The sequence below is a fragment of the Monodelphis domestica genome, chromosome X (assembly GCF_027887165.1).
Source record: "Monodelphis domestica isolate mMonDom1 chromosome X, mMonDom1.pri, whole genome shotgun sequence".
NCBI classification, from domain to species: domain Eukaryota; kingdom Metazoa; phylum Chordata; class Mammalia; order Didelphimorphia; family Didelphidae; genus Monodelphis; species Monodelphis domestica.
In genome coordinates, this window is record NC_077235.1 from 35,870,402 (window position 1) to 35,890,153 (window position 19,752).

At 42.4% G+C, this 19,752-nt stretch overlaps 2 protein-coding genes and 2 long non-coding RNA genes across 8 annotated transcripts in view; 2 read left to right on the plus strand and 2 right to left on the minus strand.

The window, feature by feature from the left end:
• LOC130456131 (uncharacterized) lies at positions 1 to 14,082 on the plus strand. The gene is made up of 2 exons (XR_008914635.1): positions 1 to 1,511; positions 13,681 to 14,082. It is a non-coding gene; the product is annotated as an uncharacterized LOC130456131 (long non-coding RNA).
• LOC130456130 (uncharacterized) overlaps positions 1 to 19,752 on the plus strand; it is a 93,034-nt gene that overhangs the window by 71,043 nt on the left and 2,239 nt on the right. The window lies entirely within an intron of this gene.
• HSFX (heat shock transcription factor, X-linked) lies at positions 3,088 to 6,969 on the minus strand. Its single transcript, XM_007507268.3, has 3 exons — positions 6,786 to 6,969; positions 5,008 to 5,442; positions 3,088 to 4,151 (listed from the first exon to the last, which is right to left on the minus strand). Exons 1-3 carry the CDS (start codon positions 6,792 to 6,794, stop codon positions 3,213 to 3,215), a joined length of 1,383 nt encoding a protein of 460 aa, XP_007507330.1. The 5' UTR covers positions 6,795 to 6,969; the 3' UTR covers positions 3,088 to 3,212.
• Positions 8,990 to 19,752, minus strand: part of TMEM185A (transmembrane protein 185A) — a 26,647-nt gene continuing 15,884 nt past the window's right edge. Inside the window, exons 4-7 of one of the 2 annotated variants that reach the window (XM_001364343.4) lie at positions 16,041 to 16,124; positions 13,790 to 13,966; positions 12,907 to 13,030; positions 8,990 to 10,777 (exon numbers count right to left, since the gene is read on the minus strand). In XM_001364343.4, the coding sequence (XP_001364380.1) occupies positions 10,533 to 10,777; positions 12,907 to 13,030; positions 13,790 to 13,966; positions 16,041 to 16,124 (630 nt within the window). In that variant the 3' untranslated portion in view covers positions 8,990 to 10,532. The remainder of the gene's footprint in view (positions 10,778 to 12,906; positions 13,031 to 13,789; positions 13,967 to 16,040; positions 16,125 to 19,752) is intronic. The other variant, XM_007507269.3, reaches the window with a different exon arrangement.

A 19,752-nucleotide genomic window follows, 5' to 3' on the forward strand; every position in this document is an offset into this window, starting at 1 on the left:
AGGTTTTTCCCGGGGTCACACAATTGGCAAATATATAAGCCTAAGGTAGAATTTGAACTCAGATCGGTCCACGGAGTCGTCCAACTGCCCGGTGAATATTTACTGGGTTTGCAGCCTCGGGGTCAAGGGCATAGAATGGGTAACCGTGTCGGTTCCTCCACCAAACCTCCCGAGGCTGGATCAGGCCCCATCCCCCACCCCGGGGCAGCCTCGGCCGAAGAAAGCCAGAAACGAAGACAATGCTGAGGAAATTAACCTTCTCCCTGCCCAAGGGCTGCCTAAAGGGTTTTTCTTGGTTCCTAAATGGGGGGGGGGGGGGGGCGGGGAGAGGTGGCCAGGCCATTGAGGGGACACGTTAAGTAGAAGTGACCGCTTTTCCAAAAGAAACAAAAATGTTAGAAAAACAAAGGATCAAAATGAAGGCAAGAGGGAGAAGAAGGGAAGCTGGAACTCTCTCCAGTTCATGTCCCTAAGGTTTCTAGCCCAATGGCGAATTTAAAAAATCCCAGAGCACCCAAAGACATAAGCTGCAGTTGTTCTAGAAGATTCGCTGGTAAGTACATTTAAAATTCCATTTTCTAAATGGCTCCTTTGGAAATGCCAGGCCCTTCCCAGGGTACCTCCCACCCTGAGCTGCTATCGAATGTTAACCAAGGGCCGGGCTAAGTCGGTCTGGGGGCCCCCCACCCACCGCCAATGGGGAGCAGCTGGGTCTCCCAAGCCACATCTGGTGGTTTCACTTCAGCCGAATTCCGAGTATTCGTCCCATTTCCATTACTGAGGTGTGCATATGTTAGAACCAACTCCCTTTGGCAGAGCATCCCCCATAATGCCATTTGGCAGGGTATCACTGGGCGGGCCGGCTGGTGGTCCCCCCCCCCAGGCCCCTCTCCCCGGCCGGGAGGAGGGAAGTGTGCCAGCTCGTCTCGGGGAGGTAAGGGATCGAGCCGTGGTGTCTGGGGCCTGGGTCCGATCTTCCCTTAAACGCCCTGCTGTGGTTCCCCGATTCCCCCAAACGAGGCTGTAAAGAAGTCATTGGGGATGTTTGGATCACTGCCTCCCCTTCCAATCGGGATTCAGAGCAATGACAACATCCAAATGATGTTTGTTGTCCTGGGGCTAGGCAGATATCTGCCCATGAAACAGATGTCTGGGAACATCTGGAAAAGATCAAAATGTAACCGTATGACAGACAGCAGCTCCAGGCAGGCACATCTCTTCTTTTCCCACCCGTCCTGCTGACTCACAGGATATGCCAGCACCTCCTCAGCCCCCCTGCTTTGGGGGCCCTTCCTTCCTTCCTTCCATCCTTCCATCCCTCTGGTTGGAAGGGGGGGGGGACATGACTCCCAGAGCATGTGACCTTGTCATTTCCCCAGCAGTCACCCTCCCGGACTTCATGACCTCCAGAAACTCATCCTTGTGCAAGATGAGATCCAAGTTCTTATTAATGTCCTCCAGAGCCTCTACTGATTGCTCACTCACACTCTGCCCACCCAACAGTCATTGGTGTAAGTAGTTTTGCTCCCAACTGGACTTCAGTGCTGGGAATTCACTCTGGGGGCTGGGTGGGCAGAGAAAAGGGGTTCAGGTCTTCCCCCAAAGAAGCGCCACCAGAGCAGAAGTGATTTTCCATTCAGTCACAGGCAGTGAACTCAGAGGTATAGTGTTACCTTTCATGTTCTTGTCACTCAACCTGTTGCCTGACCCAGAGGGACAGAGTGGGGGCCCTCTTCTTTTTCCATGATCCTATAAGTCCTAATTCTGCTAATTCTCTTTCATTGCACAGGCCTTTAGAAAGCCTTCCAAGCAAATCATCACCCAGATTGTTATCTGGCAAGTTCAGAGTTTTATATTCTGTTTGCTTTAACCAAGGTACACCCATGTTTCAGTTCTATTTGGAAAAGTGCTTAAGTAGCCCGCTAATACAATTATTTATCGCCCATTCATTGAGCCGATTAGATCACAGGACATCTGGAGACAGGATATAAAGTGATTTTGCTTTGTTCTTATAATAATCCTTATTACTCAGAATGATGAGATCAAGAAGTCATGAATTCTACAAAAGCTAATTAATTATCCTCACTTTATAGCTGGCAAACAGTGCGTGGAAGGAAACTAGAGATCAGGACTGGAGGTTGGATTTTACACCTCTTTGCTCCATCCAATATCATTTTCCCACTTTGGGCCTCTCCTAACTAGGGCCAGGGTGCCTTTCTGGATTGGGGTTTGTTTTTGTTTTCTTTTTTAACACTTCTTTTTTCTCAGTGTGATGTGGGAGGGCTTTTCCCTCTCCCTAGAAACACCTGCCAAGAACTGGTAAGCTTATTCATAAAGGGATTTGCCATGAATCACCCTCTCCAAACAGATTTCATCTATTAGAGCACACGAAAGTCAAATATCCCATGTGACTCTATTAGAAGTAAAGGTCATCATAAATAAATAAAATGGTTCGCTAGACAGGTTAATCTTGGAACAGACCTAGCCTAAACCCAGAAACAGCTGAACAAGATGAACAAGGATGAGGATGTCTCAAATTCTCTGTACATCAGAAACCCCTCAGAGAATAGCAGGCTTAAAAAACATCACAGGGGCTTTTAAACTTTCTGATCTGTAAAATGAGGAGATTATTACCAAAAGGTAGAATGCTGCCTGGGAGGTTGAGTAAAAATCCCAGTGACTGGGGGATCCGTGGCCCTGTGTTCCCCTCAAAGCCATAGCACATACACCAGTGGCTGGTTTTTATTCACCTCTAGTATGCTCACGGCTTCCTGATTGCTAATGACTGGACTCAAGGGGTCAAAGAATCCCAAATTTGCAGTGCCAAACATGTAGTTAGCACTGTACAAGGCATGAATGGTTTCATTAATGCAATTCTCTCTCTCTCTCTCTCTCTCTCTCTCTCTCTCTCTCTCTCTCTCTCTCTCTCTCTCTCTCTCTCTCTCTCTCTCTTTCTCTCTCTCTCTCTCTCTCTCCCTCTCTCATTCTGTCTGTCTGTCTGTCTGTCTCACACACACACATACACACACACACACACACACACACACACATTCGGGAAGTAACCAGAAAGAGAAAAGAAACCAAAAGTGAAGCAATTAATTTTATTCTTCAGATAAAGTAGCCCAACTCTTTGCTCTTTGGTGACTAGCCTCTTGAAAACAAAACAAAACAGGGAAATGGGGGCTTAGCTTCAGCAGTTGGTAGCTTGGATATTAGTCGGGTCTTGCATCTCTTTTGGAAGAATGGGCATCGCTAGAAGAGCCACAGTTGCAACCGGAACAGTGTTGGTACCAAGAGGTTTGGGGCTCTTCAGGCGGCACGAGCATGGGTACGGCAGAGGCACTAGCCACCATGGGTATCGAGTAGCATGGGCCATAAAAAGGTACAAAGCTGGACAGATGTGTCTGGATGGTTGTCAACTCAGTGTACATCCCTGGGTATACCACAGAACTGAATGAGCTCTGGACAGGGGGCATAGAATGATAGAAAGATGAAGAAGTACTTGCGGTTCCATCTACTCCGTACATACTCATTTGAGTGTGACTGGTCATACGAGCCAGGTGGAAAGGTGGGAAAGGACCGAGCTGGTTCAGCATAGTATGATGAACTCCTCCTGCCAATAGAGGTGGAGCAGAGAAGCCACTTCTGAATTCTATGCTGCTAGTAAATCTTCCACTGAAATGTTGGTTCTCCACAATTTTTGGATCCATTTCTCTTGAAACTGAAGAAGAAGGAGAAGGAGAAGGAAGAGGAGAAGGAGGAGAAGCAGAAGAAGAAGAAGAACTAGAAGCAGAAGAAGAACTGGAAGAACTGGAAGAAGAAGAACTAGAAGAACTAGAAGAAGAAGAGCTAGAAGAACTAGAGGAAGAAGAACTAGAAGAATTAGAAGAAGAGCAAGAAGCAGAAGAAGAAGAAGAGGAACGAGAAATAGGATAAGTAGCAGCAGCAGCATGTTTCTTAGCTGACTGGCCAGGCAGAGCAGATTTTTCGTCTTCTAGCCCACAGTGATCTCTCTTTAAGATGCTCCTGCTTTTATCTTGACTTGGTAAGGATGGAGGTTTCGTTGTATTTTTCACACCCACTCTTCTCTTCAATCTTGTCAATAGGTGAGGGCAGCCTCTCTTAAAATTAGGATTATAGTACAACTGTAACTAAAAAAATCAAATGAAAAAATGCATTTACAATCCAAGAAGTACACACAGGAGTTTCTATAAAAAGTCCCATCTTACTCTATCCCTTTAGAATCATAGATTTTGGGAGCTGACTAACCCTTAGATTTCTAACCTGTAGAGATCACCTTCAGTCAACTCCTTGATTTCACACACTAGAGAATCATCTCACTAAAATAAATCAAGATTGAGCAGATTTAGCCTCAAAATGCTAAACTGGACATTTAAATTTAAAGTAGAAATTTATTTTTAAAAGTGTAACTTTTAAAAAAGTGTAAAGACCCAGTAACTCTCTCTCTCTCTCTCTCTCTCTCTCTGTCTGTCTCTATATATAGATGCTGGGCTTTGCATATATATATATATATATATATATATTTACTACCAGGTCCATTAATTCATGATTGGAAAACTCTGCTAATTAGTCAGTCAGCTACCAAAAAGTACTGATCCTTCTTAATTAGGTGCCATTTTTTCAATGTGAAATGACTATAGTGCAGATAATTTGAAGTCCCATTTTCTTACACTGCTCTAATACGAATCCCTGAGCTTATGCAACTGAGATATTTCTGAAAATCATTTTTAGAAAGGCACTTATTAAAATACAGACAAGGTCACAGGCAGTGGAGTTTAGCTAAAACAAAGGACCCCCCCTCCGACCACATCCCCCCAACCCCCCACCCACCCACCCCTTCAGTATCATGATTAGGTCCCATTGGGAATTTTCCCAGTTGTACTGCAAAGCCCTTATTTACTGATGCACAGAAAGTTCCGCTTTCCATGCAAAGCCCAGCAGAGAAGCCCACATTTCGTTCTGTAAAAGGCTCCATGCTAAAATTACCTTGCTTAATGGAAGAGCTTCTTTTTCTTCCACCAAAAATTCATCGAGGGAGGCAGATCTTTCCAAATCGTGTCGCAGTTTGCTGAAGCCATAGAGATTAAGCTGGCGGATGAAACTCTTCATGCAATCAGTTTCAAATATCCTACAAGGCCCTTTATTTTCTAAAATCTCTTCTCTAAACTGCTTCTCATCAATAATTATGCAACTTCCATCTTCATTCCACCAAACTGACTTAAATCTGTCACTTTCAACTATTTTCCAAAGCTTTCTAGGAAAGGTGAGGGAGAAAAACTCATTTTCTTCCACCGCCACACTTTCATTTGTTAACGGGAAATAGGATCTTTTTGCTAAAGGAACTCCAATCAAAGCCCGAAAAGCATTTTCTTCAACCAGAGCCCTCAGTTCATCATCCATATTTGGTATCTCACCTTGTTCCTGAGGTACAAAAGAAACAGTTGGATTATTATCGGACTCTGTGTCTACGGGTCCACCTTGAGGAGGAGAATTTTCTGGTGGCTCTGAGTTACCAGATTCCATTACAAATAGTTCAATCTTCTCTGTTTTTCTCAGCTATGGGCATTATGTCTGCTCAGGCTTGGTGCTTTTAAGCAAGTGAGCTTATGGTGAAAATGCAGTTTAGAGACAAACTTCAGAGCCAGCCTAGGACATCATAATGGTTGCTCTAGTTTCACAGCTATGACATCAGAGGATGATTTTGGTTTCCTAGCAAGCACCACAATAATGATTAGGCTAAATAAATTACTGAGAGGAGTACTCCTCACAGCCACCTGTCAGCTCGGAAAATGCCATTCAGAAGGTTCTCGTCAGGGCGGAGAAAAACGGAAGTTTTCGCCCGAGCATAATTTCATATAATTAATGGAGAGCGTTCTAATGGCTAGTAAACGGAGCTATTGAGCTCTTATCTCGAGAGCTGGCTCCATGTCAACCGGACAAGCACAGGAGGGAAGCTGCCTGACCTTTTGCCTTCTTGCTGAGCTAGATATACAAAGCATCTTGTTCCTTAAAGCTAGTAGTCTTTACATTGCTCAGCAGAAGGGATTTCATGTGACATCACAGGATAATTTTGGTTTCCTCCCAAGCACTATAATAACGATTAGGCTAAATAAGTTACAGAGATGAGCACGGCCACCTGTCAGCACTGAAAATGCCATTCAGAATGTTCTCATCAGGGCTGGGAGAAACGGAAGTTTTGGCATCAGCATAAATTCATAGAATTAGTGGATTGAGTTCTAAGGGACCCAGAGCTGTCATGGAGAGTTAATATAGTTACCGAGTGAGAGCTCGGCTCTAGAGTGGGCTCCGAGTCGGATCAGGCGACACACAGGAGGGAAGCTCGCTGATCCCTTTGCCTTCTCACTGACCTATCTATATAAGCCAAGCTGTTTCTTTCCTCACCCTGGTAGTCTTTATATTACTCAACAAAAGGCATCTTATGCTAGCAAATATTTCACAAAATATCTCAAGTTCTTATACTGGACATACAATCTTTAAAGAAAAAAAAAACCAACCAATCCCATATCTCCCCATATCCCCTTAGTGGGCAAAGTGGCCCACTAATAGCCGCATGCAGCAAAGGTCAGGCAAAAGTCACAGGACCAGAGATGTACAGCTTAGATGCCATCTAGTCCAACTGTCTCCCTTTATAGATGAGGAAACCTGAGGCCCAGAGACAGAGTGACTTGCCTAAGGTCACAAAGATAAGTGGGAGAGCTAGAATTTGGACCGAGGTCCTCTGAATCCAAATTGGGCACACTTACCGTTTCCATTGTCTTCCTTCACTTGTGGCTTGCTGAAAGCCCCAGGATCGGTCCACTGGATCTAAACAAAATGCGTTAATTCGTTTTCGAAAGAAAACAAAAGGGCATGGGAGAAGAAACAAAGGAGAGTGTCCGGATCAGTGTCCGGATCCCCGGTTCAATCCAAGTGGATGGAAAAGTGCCTGCCCACACTGGATTTTTATATGACTAGGATGGGCAAATTTTTTCCCAGAATCCAACACTAATTATCAAAACAAGTCAAAGAGTAACTAACATATCTTGGTTTCTGCCCCAGGATATGAAAATTCTAATCATTTTATGTGGGGTGTACCAGAAAAAATAAGCAACAATAATCAGCATAAACTGCAAAAGGCTGCCCCCCCCCCATTAGAGAAATTGTTGCAATAGGACCCAAACAACTTGCTACTCATTCCGCATGGAAGACTGAATGTTCTCAAAAAAAGTAACAGCTCTCATCCCCCTCACCTGCCCAAATTAAAGAAACAGAACAGATAATTCCTGGAGATTATTGCCTTTTGAATCTCATACAAAGGGAAGGTAAAAGCCTCCAAAAGCAACCCTCTCATTTTACAGCTGAGCAAATCCAGGGCCAGGGAGGTGGTCACACGACTAGGACATGTCTCAGTCCAGATGTGAACTCGGGCCTCCATGCAACTTCTTTCTCTCCTGGGCCCCACTCAGGTCTTTCACTTAAGGGCCTCAAGAAGGATGTATTTTTTCTTGATTTCCCAGAGAAAATCTATTTAGTTGTTCCAGTTAACTTAGTGGAAATGCCTAGTTCTCTGGAATGGTGAAAATCAGTGAATTCTTACCACATTCATGTCAAGGACTTAACGTTTCCTGGCCCAGACAGCCTCCGACCCACCTATATCTTGTAATCTTGGAGTTAGTTGGGACTGGGGGAATTGAAGTGATTTGGACATGGTCATGGTGTTCCAGAGGCAGCAGTGAAACATTAGTCTTCCTGATTTCAAGGCCAGCCCTCTAACTGGAACACCAGATTGCTTCTAAGAAGAGAACTCTTGCTCAATGGATTTCTTTCTGGGGTGTTCAGAACACCTGGAATGAGCCAAAGTGGAGTTATTTTATTCCCCGTGATTTGCTGTTCGGTGAGGACCCTTTAAAAGTATGATGCCTGTCCGGGCACCCACAGCACTTGGGCAAGTCAAAGTGATACTCCACAATCAGAAACAGAAATAACAAATGGCTTTGGATGTTTTAAGATAGTTCTGCACTTTTCTCTTATTGCAGGGCATGAGAAATATTCTTGGATGTCCAGAAATCTGAAAGGTTGCGAGAGCAGCTCCCAAGTTCTTTGGCACCAGATCAAAATGCACCACACCTCATTGATCTCGGGGCCCTCTGGGCTGGATGCCCTGTAGTGAGCCTTAGGACATCTGAAGACCCCCTTCTTTCCCCTTTGGGAGAGTTTGAAGGGTCGACTTCCCCATTCCTAGCAGCTGACATAACTTAAGCACATGTTCTCTTGACCTTTGAGATCCTCAAAGCTGTGAGGTTACTGTTGTTATTCCCATTTTACAGAGAAGCAAACTGAGGCTTAGAAAAGTTTCAAGTGACTTGACTTAACTAGTATCTGAGGCAAAATCTGAACCCAGATCTGCTTGACTTTGAAGCCAGCAGGCTATGCTGTCTCATCATTCCGCCACTATCTCAAATAAGGAGTCTAAAAGTGCCTCTTCAGAACTTCCAGATTGTTCCTAATTTCCCCCTCTGGGATTAGACAGAACAAGGGGAATTAAAGAAAAAAAAGCTTTCGTCACCAACTGATGGAAGACTTCAGTGAAGAAAGGAGCTCTGTGGGACTTAAACCAAATCACTCTAGGAATGGTTTCACATCAGGCCCCTGGCCAACACGGGGTGCAAGTGCAGGATGAGGGAGATGTGACCCCTTCCCTGCTTGCCCTCCAGCTTCTGAGATGGACTGTCTCAGGACTGAGGGACTGTGAGGGAAGGGCAGTTATTTGAGGCCAGCTCAGGGAGGATGTTGCCTTAGAAGTCAGTCATAACTCCTCAGATGATAGCTTCACCCCAGTGGGGGGGCACCGCCTACCCCCCCTTCCATTCTCTTGTACTGAATCAGGATTAATTACTATGGCAACGACACATCAGAGGGGTAAAAGGAATGCATTTCTCGAGGGTCACACAAAACAAGTCACACAATGTGCACATGAAAAATGAGGAATCAGTTTATTGAACTGCTATGTAGAGGGGAAAAAATAGTGACTTTTAGCTCAAGTTTTTACACACAAAACTGGAAAAACTTCACTCCCTCCCCCCACCCCCCACCCGAACATATCTGCTCCTAGGCCAGTGCAAAGGTTTTAGTTATTTACAGAATTTACATTAGACAGAATCCAGACAATTAAAAAAAGTTGCCTATGCAGTCAAATCGAACACCTTCTGATCGATCCTGAGGACGAGTATCAACGGTTCTTTTCATTTGTGGTCAAAAGATTGTTAAGCCGGACGAATCTGACTTCCTATCTTCTTAGCACTGGGATAATACTAACAAATTACTTTTGAATTAATTCACAAAAGCATCTGAATTGGCGTAGCATTGCTTATAGCCACCAAGTCACTGCAGATCTTCAAAAGAACACAGTTCTGATGTGGGCTTCCTCCCCTTGCCCCCACCTTAGGCAAGTCTTAGTATTCAAACTCTAATTAATGCTTTCTCTTCTGGGGAAACTATTATGGGGGCCTTTTAGAATTGGCCATTGCATTTCTTTCTCATTTTCAGTGTTCTGAGATTAGATCTGCTGTCCATGTGGTGTCTGAAAGTGGTAAAGAACAGAACTGTAGAGTCTGGTATTGCATCAGCAAGACAGGAATGCCAGATTCGAACAAAAGCTAAAACTGCCTAACTCTGGTTACTGATGTGATATATCGAGCTTTGAAATTGTCTTCACTGACTTATTAGTATAGACCTAAATATACACAAACTTGAATTTCAAATCAACACTATTTTCAGTCGCCGTGGTCATGCTGATTACTACTTTGATAAGTTCCCATCCCCGACAGACACACATTAATATTTCTAAAACACTTGAAAGGACTTCTTCCATATAGAACATATAATCTTCATATATAGGCTTTTAAAATACTTTAACATAATATAATTATACTGTACAGAACTAGAATTTCAACAGAATATATTACACGTTGCTAAAACGTTCATATAAATACTATACAGGCATGGAGTTACTCCATTAGAAAGATCCACCAGTTAGACCATTAAAGATGGCTATGAGCATGCCCAAAGAAAATCTTAACAAGAACAACACTAAAAAGAATGCATATTCTATGAAACAAGGCGTGGAATAGAGAACTATTTAGGCTGGTTGTAGATTATGTTTCACCAATGAGACTAGTCTTACTTTTGAAAGGCAGAGTAGCATTTAAAAAACAGCTTGGCAAGTTCCAGATTACTCAATCTTATGATATCATTTCAACTTGCTGATAGAAACTCTGAAAAGGTTGGTCTTGAAAGCTTTCTCACACATGACATATATTAAAATAATTGTCAATATCTATATATTACATACTGATGATTCACTAGTGGCTGTGATATTTATTCAAAGCATGAGATGAAGAGATTTGATTTTACTTCCAGTTTCAGTTTATAATGTAGGCAAAGTAATGTAGAAGAACTATTTTGTGTATTTCTTATGCCACATACTGTCCATACGAGTCTTGAATTTCCACCTAATCAGGCATATCTATATTTAATTTTGGAGGTGGAAGGACATATTTTCCAGGGCTCTGTGTAATGACTACTCTAGTCTTCTTCCGGAACATAGGAGCAATTTTTGGAGGTTCTGGAACTGGTGTTTCTTCAGTTTCTTCAGTGTCTTCATGATGTAGATCATATGAAATATTTCCATATTCCCTTAAAAAAGGGAAAATCTCAAGGAGAAACTGACAGAAATCTTTACGAATTCCGAACCACCCTGGAAAAGAAGAGTTCAAGGGTTTTTTTAAAAAATTGTTTTAGGTTGAGTAAAATTCACTTTTTTGAACAAGTTTATGGTGATGCAACCTACTTCTGTACTGCCTCATGGGGCCAACAGTAAAAAATGCATCAATTCATTTTTAGATTTTCCATTGGGAAATTTGAAAAATGACCACAAGGATAAATGAAGGATTCATGTAGCCTCACATTTGTAAGGATATCTTCTTTCTACAAGTTCCACAAGCTCTTTGTTGCAAATGAATTGAAGGGTTTCATTAGAAACCAACTCTGGAATGAATTTCTTTTTACTTTTCCAACCAACACAGTTGTGGCCCAACAGGCATCACCCTCAGAGAAAGCCACACCCAGAGTACAGTCTTCCCACCAAATTAAGGAGAAACACCTAGCAAAGTGCCTGAGATGGAGAGTATGCAATTTGTCCCCTTGAGGGTTCCATCATATGTCAAATTCTCAAGTCACAAGTCACACAAGCATTTCTGTAATGGGTCTTATTTCAGAACCTGCTAATTACCTGACTATACAAAGCATTTAAATAACCAAGAGAGAAGGTAAAAACTCTTCCTTTCAATCAGGGACTCGGCCTTTCTGGTCTCATGAGACCTTTTGGGAAGTCTGTTGAAGCCTACAGACTCCTCAGAATCTTGCTTTAAATGCATAAAACACATAGAATGACAGTTACTAATCACACTGAAACAGTCATCAAAACATTTAGAATAAAACAAGTTCATGGACCCCAGGTTAAGAACTTCTGTCCTATATAAACAACTTTAACCCTATAAAAGAAAGGTCCAGAGTTACTTTTAGGAGGCTCTGAACACTGAGGAAGGGTGATTGCCTTGTTTCGCTTATCTCAGATGGGTTTCAAAAAAAAAAAACCCTTTCCACGCTAAGAAAAGTCAGCTCAGCCTTGGCCCCTAGGTGGCTCTAGGAGACTACCTGAACCAGGCTCAGGCAGTGGGGCTTGCTGGGGTATGGGTACTGTACACCCTGTATCATCCTAGAGATCTCAGCCATGTGCAGTTCCCAGAACTCCATGCAAAAAAGGAAGCTAAACTTTTTCAAGTTTCTTAAAGGAAAACAAATGCGGATTTAACAGAAATGCCAATTCCTAACCACCAATGAGAACTTGCCTTCTCCTTTTTATGTGAAATCCTCTTTTTTCCCCCTCACAAGGGTACAGTCCTTTTAAATGGAGAAAGAGGTGAGATCTGTGAATGAATTGGTAGAGGAAACTTCCAGAAGAGGTTATTTCCTCTACCAAAGTATATTAGCACTTTCTTTGCAACTTGCAATTTTACTGAAGTTATCTAGATCAGTGGTGTCAAACTAAAACAGACTTGGGGGCAGCTGATCCATACATAAGGATCCATGCAAGCCACATGTTAGTGTAGTTGTAAAATGTAATGTTACCTGGGTTTTATTGTATTTTTATTTTGTTAAATATTTCTGAATGTCATTTGAATCCAGGTCCCTAGCTTCGTGTGTCTGACCCCTCTGGCCTAGAACACCAAGTGCTTAAGTGACTTGCCAGCATGTGTTAAGAGTGGAAGGAGTGAAGCTAGTTGGTGTAGTGGATAGAGTGCTGGGCCAAGTCAGAAAGACTCATCTTCCAGAGTTCAAATCTGACCTCAGACACTTATTAGTTGTGGGACCTTGGGCAAGTCACTTAACCCTATTTGCCTCAGTTTCCTCAACTATAAAATGAACTGGAGAAGGAAATGGCAAACCATTTCACTACTTTGGGAGCAGCTGGGTGGCTCAGTGGATTGAGAGTCAGGCCCAGAGATGGGAGGTCCTGGGTTCAAATCTGGCCTCAGACACTTCCCAGCTTTATGACCCTGGGCAAGTCACTTGACCTCCATTGCCTAGCCCTTACCACTCTTCTGCCCTAGAAACAATACACAGTATTGATTCTAAGATGGAAGGTGAGGGTTTAAAAAAAAAAGAGTGGGCCTTGAACCCAAGTCTTCTTGGCTTTAAAGCTGATTTCCTCTCCACTATGTCATAATGCCTCTGCCCTTTTTGAACAGCCCAGCTAAAGTCATCATAGGAAATAGCCAAATTAAACTGAAAACCCTTTAAGTATTTTCCAAGATATTAACTTACAGTGATTGCCTCCTTTCTGTCCAAATGTTGTTGCCATTAAAGTTATTAATGAAAGCCAAAGTGGGACAAATATAGGGACACATGAGAATGCATTATGGCCATCCAGTTTATGAACTAGCAGAATCTAAAAGAAAAAGTTTTCAACATAATCTGTTCAGAAACATTTTTAAAAAAAGGCAGATTAAGCAATGTCAAGTCTAGCATTACTAACAGTAGGTGGGGGAGGGGGCAATTAGAACCCAGTCTACCTTTTAAGAAAAACCCACCTTTTTGATTTGTCTATCACTTGGCTGCCTACACAAAGCCAAAAATACTATTTATTTGTCTGAGTTACTTTTATATTTCAAGAATCTGTGACTTCATCAATGCACATGCTCATTTAGTCGACTGAGGCAGATCCCAGGTCTCCATCACTTAGCATGCTGCCACGAGCTGCTACTCATCACCTGTTGGCCAATTGTCTGATGGGGATCTAGGAACTCAGGTTGGTCCTCGTGCATGAAATGTACAATCTGGAAGTGGGCCGGTACTTAAATCCTTTCCAGATCAGTAGAAGCTCCCAGAATTTCCACTCCACTGACCTAGCCTCCAAGACTACAGGATCACCCTCTATACCACAGTTTGACATGAGAGAAGGACTTCAGGGAAGGCTGTCAAAACTTAAGTTTTAAATGCTATCATTTTCCACAAAAACACATCCCTTTTGTTCTCGTGAGTACACGATGCCTTTGCCATAAAGCAAGAAAAAAGAATGATGCTTTCCAATTTTTATAGGCTGATGTCAGAAACAACATCTGACTTTCAACAAACACTGGAACATAGCTGCTGTGAGGAGTTTCTTCACAAGTATAAAGCCATCATATTTTCATCTATGTGCAATTACCTCAAATGTAAGCAGTGGTACAACAATTGTCATCCAGCTGATTGCCATTGTTATATGCGTCCTCCTCTGTTCTGCAATAACGTCCATAGAGCGTAAGAACAAGACGGACCAAACAATGTAATATAGCACCACCAGGCACAAGAAGGACATCAAAATCCACAATGGAACACAAACAACCTGGAGAAAAAAAATATTTATTGGTTAGCACCTTACTGATGAAGTAGCATGTGGCAGGGCTTGGTAAAAGCTTGCATCAGCAAGGTTAAAAGAATAAGACTTGTACTCCTATAGCATATTTTTTTGTTCATAGTGTTCTCACAAACATCACTTGTAAAACCTTGTAAGGTAGGTAGAGGGGTCCCCAAGCATAATTAGATTTCATCCTGATCTAATTTGGACATACTCTTTTAGAAGCAACATCCCTATAGGCCTTGTGTTTGTCAGCCTTCCTTCCTATGTGAAACTTCTTTGGAACCTCTTGCCTATTGCATGGGTTCTCAACCTGGAATCTGTGAACTTTAAAAAATATTTTGATAGGGAGCAACTAGGTGCTAAGTGGACAGAGATCCAGACCTGAAGATGGGAGGTCTGGGATTCAAATGTGACCCTGGGCAAATCACTTAAAACCCATTGCCTAGCCTTTACCTTCTTCTGCCTTGGAACCAATACACAGTTTTGATTCTAAGATGGAAGGTCAGGGGTTATAGAAAACAATTTTTTTGATACTTGTATTTTAGTATAATTGGTGCTTCTGTAATCCTAATGTGTATTTTACTTATGTGTTGAAAAACACTATTGGGTCCCCAGTACTAAAAAGGTTAAGAACTCCTCTGATTTAAATTAACTTTTTGAGAAAACACTGGAATGAACATATTGCCCCTTATCATGAATTCAGGATGAAGTGAGTCTGTCTTGATATTGTGCGAAAACAAATAGCTTTGTTAATGACTAACCCAGTCCATGGTATGAAGAGCAAGTAGCACAGCAGGGATTAGCATTTACCCTCGCTGGCTTGCCCACTATTCTTGAGAGTTAATGTTGGTGCATAGTTTTGGCACTGTTTTCTCCAGGTACTTTGTTTATGGATGTCCTGGAGTCATGTAGCTTATTGATTCTTTTCTTGTGGGGCTTTTTAATAGATATGACAAAGATTTCCCCCTAATATTTACCCTTTCCTAGGTTAACAGATACAGAACTGGAAGGGACCTCAGAAGTCATTTTGTCCACTCTGCCTCTCCTTGTTTTACATAGGAGGAAACTGAGACCCAGGGGAGTTAAGTGATTTGCCCAAGATCACACAGGCAGTAATCAATCAATCAATCAATCAACACAATTTTATAAACAAGAGCCAAAAACATGGCCCCTGACCTCAGGAAATTTACATACTAATGGGTGAGTCAACATGGAAATGCCTAGATGTATATAAGCTATACATAGAGTAGCAGGAAGAGAAAGTGACCAAGATTGGGATCTGAGCTCTCCTCTGATTCTAGGGCAGTGCTTTTCCTGCTGCACCACACTGCCTAATCACCCTGAGGAATGTTGTACAGTTCTGCTTCCCATGGTGAGGCTTGAAAACTTACACATCCACTTCTAAATGAAACCTCAGGCAACTCCCTTTCCCTCTCTCAGTGTTTAGATTAGATGATGTCTAAGGCCCCTTTTGGCTCTAATCAATCGATGATCACAGGATGAAGAATAAAATGAAAACGCAATCCTTCACACAATTAATTCTGAATCACTAATCACCTATTCTCTTTGGAATAAGATGAGAAATTATATGTTGTCAATCAGTCTCCTAACTTAGAAGTGGGCACCCAGATATAAAAGAGTGCTCCCAAACAGCTTCCAACAAGAATCAATACCAAATAATTTATTTGCTTCTTTTTAAAAAACCCTTATCTTCTGACTCAGTATCAACTCCAAGAGAAGAGCAGCAAGGGCTAGGCAATGGGGGTTAAGTGACTTGCCCAGGGTCACACAGCTAGGAAGTGTCTGAGACCAAATTTGAACCCAGGTCCTCCCACCTCCAGGCCCAGCACTCTATCCACTGTACTACTTAGTTGCCTCAGCACCAAAGAATTTAAATGGAGTCTCTGAAGCTTACCTTTACTCATGAATAGTTGCAACTCATTTTCCCTCACTTGCTTCCTTCCCTTTGACTAAGTGAACAGGGAATTTTAAGTCAACTTTATCCATGAACTGAGGCAAATTTAAAAAGCAGTTACAAAAAAAGAGACAGGGTACATACTAGCCAGGGCCAATGGATGATCTTGTCCAGTCTTAAGGCAATGAATATAAATTGAAGAATGTTGACGGAACACAGGATCTCTAACTAAGAATGGAGAAGAAAAATATTATTTAACGACAAAGCTGAAGAACACTGCTCTTTCCAAGTTAGCATATACTACCAAGTCAATAATGCAAGCTATAATGATGTATTATTTAAAGGGGTTCATAACTTCAGCCCAACAGTTAGGTCCTGACTATCAATATTAACAGAGAGTGATGAGAGATGGAACAAGATGGGGATAATGGACACTTCCGCACTCAGTCACTGCCATTCTCCTCACCACCCAGGATGAAAGCAAGGCAGGCAGCACAGAAGGGCTACACTGCAATAACTCTGTCTAACACAGTTCTAGCCTGCAAGTTTCCTCCACTGCTTAGAATGTCTTACTTGGTCCTTTATTCCTTGGGCTGGTGGCTAACTACTGTGTGAATATACTATGTCATTTAATCTTGTTGAAGGAAGGGAACAAATTGAGAGTACAATTTCAGTATATGAGTGGGCAGAGACCAAGGTTCTCTGACATAAAATAGGCAGGAGGAAATCCCAAGACTTAGGCCATGAAGGTATCTTGTCTGGAAAATCCAAGTCACAGCAATTATCAATCTTTTCTGGGTGTCCCTGGACATGAAGGTACAATGAATAAAACTTGGGTTTTGGACATTTCACGACTGCACACATGACAGGGTTATAGGTCAAAAGTGCACATATATAAGCATAAGTCTGTGTATAGGCCCCAGGATAAGGTGGGGAGGGTAGTCATTACAGTGACTCTCTGTGACTCTATTTGGGGTTTTCCGGAAAAGACAGTGAAATGATTTGCCATTTCCTTCTCCAACTCATTTTCCAGATAAGGAAACGGAGGCCAACAGGGTAAAGGGCCTTGCCCCAAGTCACATGGCTAGTCAGTGTCTGAGGCTGGATTTAAAGCCAGGAAAATAAGACTTCAGGTTCAGTATTCTATCCACTGGGTGTGGTCCACCTCGCTGTTCTACTCACTAGAGTACATTTTTCCAAATTCTGCTCTAATTCTCTTTTTCTTAAAGGAGAAACAATGAAAGTGGTGTAGTAGCTACCTTCAAAAACATGCAAATTTAGAGAAAGTGGTAGGTAGGTCACAAAACAAAGTATAGGGGCAACTCAAGAGCTCCATGCCTAATGTTCAGAGACCTGGAGAAAGGCTTTCAGAGGTGTAGTGTATATATCTGCAATGGAGAATCAAAGGGGTGATATGCACAAGAAATGTGCCAGAGGAGGAGTGGATGGGCTGTGCTCTCTGTCACAGAAGGAGTACCCAAATTGATGAGATATTACATGTGTAGAAAGATTTGTTTATCCAGGCTTTTTTTTTTAAACCCTTACCTTCTGTCTTGGAGTCAATACTGTGTATTGGCTCCAAGGCAGAAGAGTGGTAAGGGCTAGGCAATGGGGGTCAAGTGACTTGCCCGGGGTCACACAGCTGGGAAGTGTCTGAGGCCAGATTTGAACCTAGGACCTCTCCCGTCTCTAGGGCTAGCTCTCAATCCACTGAGCTACCCAGCTGCCCCCTTATCCAGGCTTTTTAAGTCAGCCATCTGGCAATCAACCCAAAGAGCTTCTAGTATAGTTTGCATTCTGAAAAGGTTAATATAATGAAAGAGACAAAGGACAGTATAATGGCTGGAGGACCAACAGTCAAGTTAGGAAACCCTATGTGACCCCTTCGTGCCTTAGGCAACTCTGAACAGAAGTTACAGAAGAATTGCCAATCAATCCGCATGGGAGCAAATGAATTTCCACATCAAGATTCACTCCTCCCCCACTCTCCCATTCCCATGAAATCTCAGGTTCAGATACCTCCCAATCCCCTAACCCCCAACTAACCAAAAAACATAAAGCATCTGTAAACTTAAAAAAATTATAATCAATGTAAGTGGCATCATGAGTTTGCACATTCTCATACAAATACTTGGCAGTATTTTTGAGAGCACTCTAAAAAACAGATAAATTTAGCTAGTCTTCACTATATGGACTCTAAGCTAAATGATTCTGTCAGTTAAAAACAGATACATGGGATCTCAACTGTTTTCTATGTTTTTCTTTTTCCCAGCCTAGCCACACTCAACTAGTGGACAAGCATTTATTAAGTGCCTACTATATGCCAGGCTCTGTGCTAGGCACCAGGAATACAAATACAAAACTTAAACAATTCCTACTTGCAATGAACTTACATTTTAATGAGGGAGATAACATGTACATTTAGCAGGAAAGAGGAAAGAGATGAGGATCCAGGGCAGAAATTTAAAGAATACCCCCACATGAGTGGCATACTATGGATGATGAGTCAGCAAAGGACCCCGAGGAGAAGCAGTCAAGACAGATAGGTAAAACAAGGACCCACATCATGAAAATCCAGTGAGGAGAAGGGTGTCCAGAAGGGGAAGGTAGTCAGCAGATAGAGGTTGAGAAGAGATCATCACATTGTTATTTGAGAGATCAATGGTAACTTTGGATAAAGCTGTTTCAGTGGAGGAATGAGGATGGTGGCCAGACTGAAAAGGGATGAGGAGTGAATGGGAAGACAAGAACAAGGGTTGGAAATGTAGTCAATTGATTTTCAAGGACTTGAGCACAGAAAGGAAGGAGACATAGGATGACAGTTTGAGGGGATGGTAGAGGAGAAGCATGGAAATTTAAGGATGGCGAGGCTTGGGCATGTTTGAAGGAAGAGAGGAAACAATGGCTAGGTAGGAGATGAAGATTGGAGAGAGGGATAAGTGAGGATGCACTCTGGAGGAGAAGATAGGAGGGGATGAGATCAAGGGTCCACATAGAGGCAAACTGGCCTTGAGAAGAAGGGCCACTTCTTTGTCAAGGGCTGGAAGGAAAGACCAATGCTAATGGGCTTTTAGATGAAGAGAATGGGAGAAGAGGGGGCTGATGTTGAACAACTTTAATTTTTCAGTAAATTAAGAAGCAAGGTCTTTAGCTGAGATAGAGAAAGGTGAGGAGTAAGTATAAGTAGCTTCAGGAGGGAAGAGAGTAACATTTCAATAGCTCCTGTTGGGAGTGAGCTGGAAGATAATCAATTATCTTGTAATTGTAAATCAGATTACAAAGAGTCAGAAGGCTCTCATCAAGAATTGGTCATTCTTGAATAACCTAATCTGCTCCTTTGACAGCATTACTGGAGTAGGGAACTATCAGGGGAATGTTGTAGTTATGGCTTACCTAGATCCAAGCAAAGTGTTGAACAAAAAAGCTCGCGCTACTCTTGGGGACAAGATGAGGAAATGTGAGCTAGATGACAGTATAGTCTAGTTGGAATTAAAGGGTTACCTTGCTGCAATGAGGAGGTGGGACAACAAAACAGGATGGTGGTGAGATATTCTAGTTAGAATGAAGCAGGTTTAGAGGCACAGCTTAATTCATAGGGACTCAAATCAATCAATCAACTGTTAGAACATGAAATATCACAAAGGAGCTGTACAAGCACTTAAGTCTTTTCTCCATGTCTGGCTAGCAAGTCATCCTCTCATAACACTTAGTGACATTTTCGTAATCAAAGTTCTATCCTACTATTCCAAATACTGAAGTTTTAGGCATGAATAAGGCAAACGCACAAGCTAAGAAACAGGCAAGTTTTGCCACATTTTTCCTTTTTGTAGGAAGGACTGTTGAGACTGTGACTCGG

Excerpts from the sequence above, each read along its gene's own strand:
- HSFX (XM_007507268.3), bottom strand. Across the intron at positions 4,152-5,007 it reads AAGCTCTTCCATTAAGCAAG|TTACAGTTGTACTATAATCC; the intron begins GTAATTTTAGCA and ends TGATTTTTTTAG.